At 33.9% G+C, this 1,702-nt stretch overlaps 1 protein-coding gene across 1 annotated transcript in view; it reads right to left on the minus strand.

The window, feature by feature from the left end:
- LOC106466999 (ADAMTS-like protein 1) overlaps positions 1-1,702 on the minus strand; it is a 36,272-nt gene that overhangs the window by 10,123 nt on the left and 24,447 nt on the right. The window contains exon 13 of the mRNA XM_022395079.1: positions 764-1,386. Within this exon, the coding sequence (XP_022250787.1) occupies positions 764-1,386 (623 nt within the window). The remainder of the gene's footprint in view (positions 1-763; positions 1,387-1,702) is intronic.

A 1,702-nucleotide genomic window follows, 5' to 3' on the forward strand; every position in this document is an offset into this window, starting at 1 on the left:
CACGTTGATCAAAGTGTAGGTTGAACTGGACCTCCCTTGAACTTAGACTTCGAGATTAAACAATCTTCTGAGTACAAAATTTATTCATTAAACATCAGAACTTCCAATAATAAACACGGTTGCCATTCAAGTTCAATCTCATATTCATTAAACATCAGAACTTCCAATAATAAACACGGTTGCCTTTCAAGTTCAATCTCATATTCATTAAACATCAGAACTTCCAATAATAAACACGGTTGCCTTTCAAGTTCAGTCTCATATTCATTAAACATCAGAACTTCCAATAATAAACACGGTTGCCTTTCAAGTTCAGTCTCATATTCATTAAACATCAGAACTTCCAATAATAAACACGGTTGCCTTTCAAGTTCAATCTCATATTTTACTCTTCCCATCATAAAAAACCCTATTTTCGTTTCAATTTATTTTAAAATGTAAATAGCTTGTAGTTATTATATAGAACACATTCTCATCTTTATCATATTGTTTTAAAAACATTGGTTATCTTAATGTTATCTTAAATGAGTCAAAAGTAAATTCTGACTGATCGCGGTAAAGTTAAGTATCAATCGTTTTAAGTTTCTTTTTTCCACAATGCTGTTATTATGGCTTTCTCAGTCTTATACAAAACTGTTTGGATAAACTGTGCTTGTAAAAATAGGTTTAAACTAACCCTTTCAAGCTTAATCGTTTACTTTTAAGAAATCAATATACTGAAATAAAAGTAACAATTTTATGTCCACAATGAAGTGCTTTATACCTGAAGTGCTTTCTCTCCACAAGTCCTTGAACATGTAGACCAAGGAGTGATAAACCATTCAAACTTTAAGGTTTCAGACCATTCTCTTTCGAAAAGCTGCTTTCCTCCCTCCTTAGCTATTTGGTTTAAGTTTCGATTTTCTTTCTGATCTTTTATGAAAACACGTCTATTCAAAGAATCTTTCGATTTTCCCCAAACTTTTGACATATTTTCCAACAAACTTTGTAATCGAGGAAACGAGTGACCATCTGTTTGTCTGGATGATTCATTATCGAATTCTTCCTCATCTTCTCGAGTTACTCCTTCGTATATTTCCTTGCGTCCTATATCAAAACCTGGTCTACCACCATGGTGGAGCTCCCATGAGTCAAATTCTGTTATGTGTGTTGGTTTCGTAGGTGCGAGAGAAGAGTTAGATGAAGGTGGAAGCTTGGAGGAACCAGTCGAGCTTTGTGATCTCAAAATCTCATAATACGATTTTTCGTAGCTCTCATCATCGGGAAAAAATCTCGCAAGAAGTCTCGCTTCTGGATTATTAACCCTAGGTCTGAAATCGAAATGACTTTTAGTATCATCCACCGCTGACGATGTTATCCCGTGACCATTGTCCTCGTGACTGTATTCTTCTTGGTCATCAATGGTGGGCATTAAACAAACAAAAATAAAACAAAATCACATGAGGTTAATACGTTTTCTTTCGAATACAAATGCTTAAAATCAGTTTGAACTAAAACGTTTGGTATACTCGAACAGTTCTAAGATACTATTATTTCAAACTTCAAATAATATATATATATATACAACGCTAGAAACCAAATTTCGATACCCGTGGTGGGCAGAGCTACAGATAGCCCATTGTGTAGCTGTGTGCTTAAGTTCAAACAAACAAAAAAATCAAATAATATATATATATATACAACGCTAGAAACCAAATTTCGA

Source organism: Limulus polyphemus, unplaced genomic scaffold, assembly GCF_000517525.1.
Source record: "Limulus polyphemus unplaced genomic scaffold, Limulus_polyphemus-2.1.2 Scaffold2454, whole genome shotgun sequence".
In the NCBI taxonomy this organism is placed as follows: domain Eukaryota; kingdom Metazoa; phylum Arthropoda; class Merostomata; order Xiphosura; family Limulidae; genus Limulus; species Limulus polyphemus.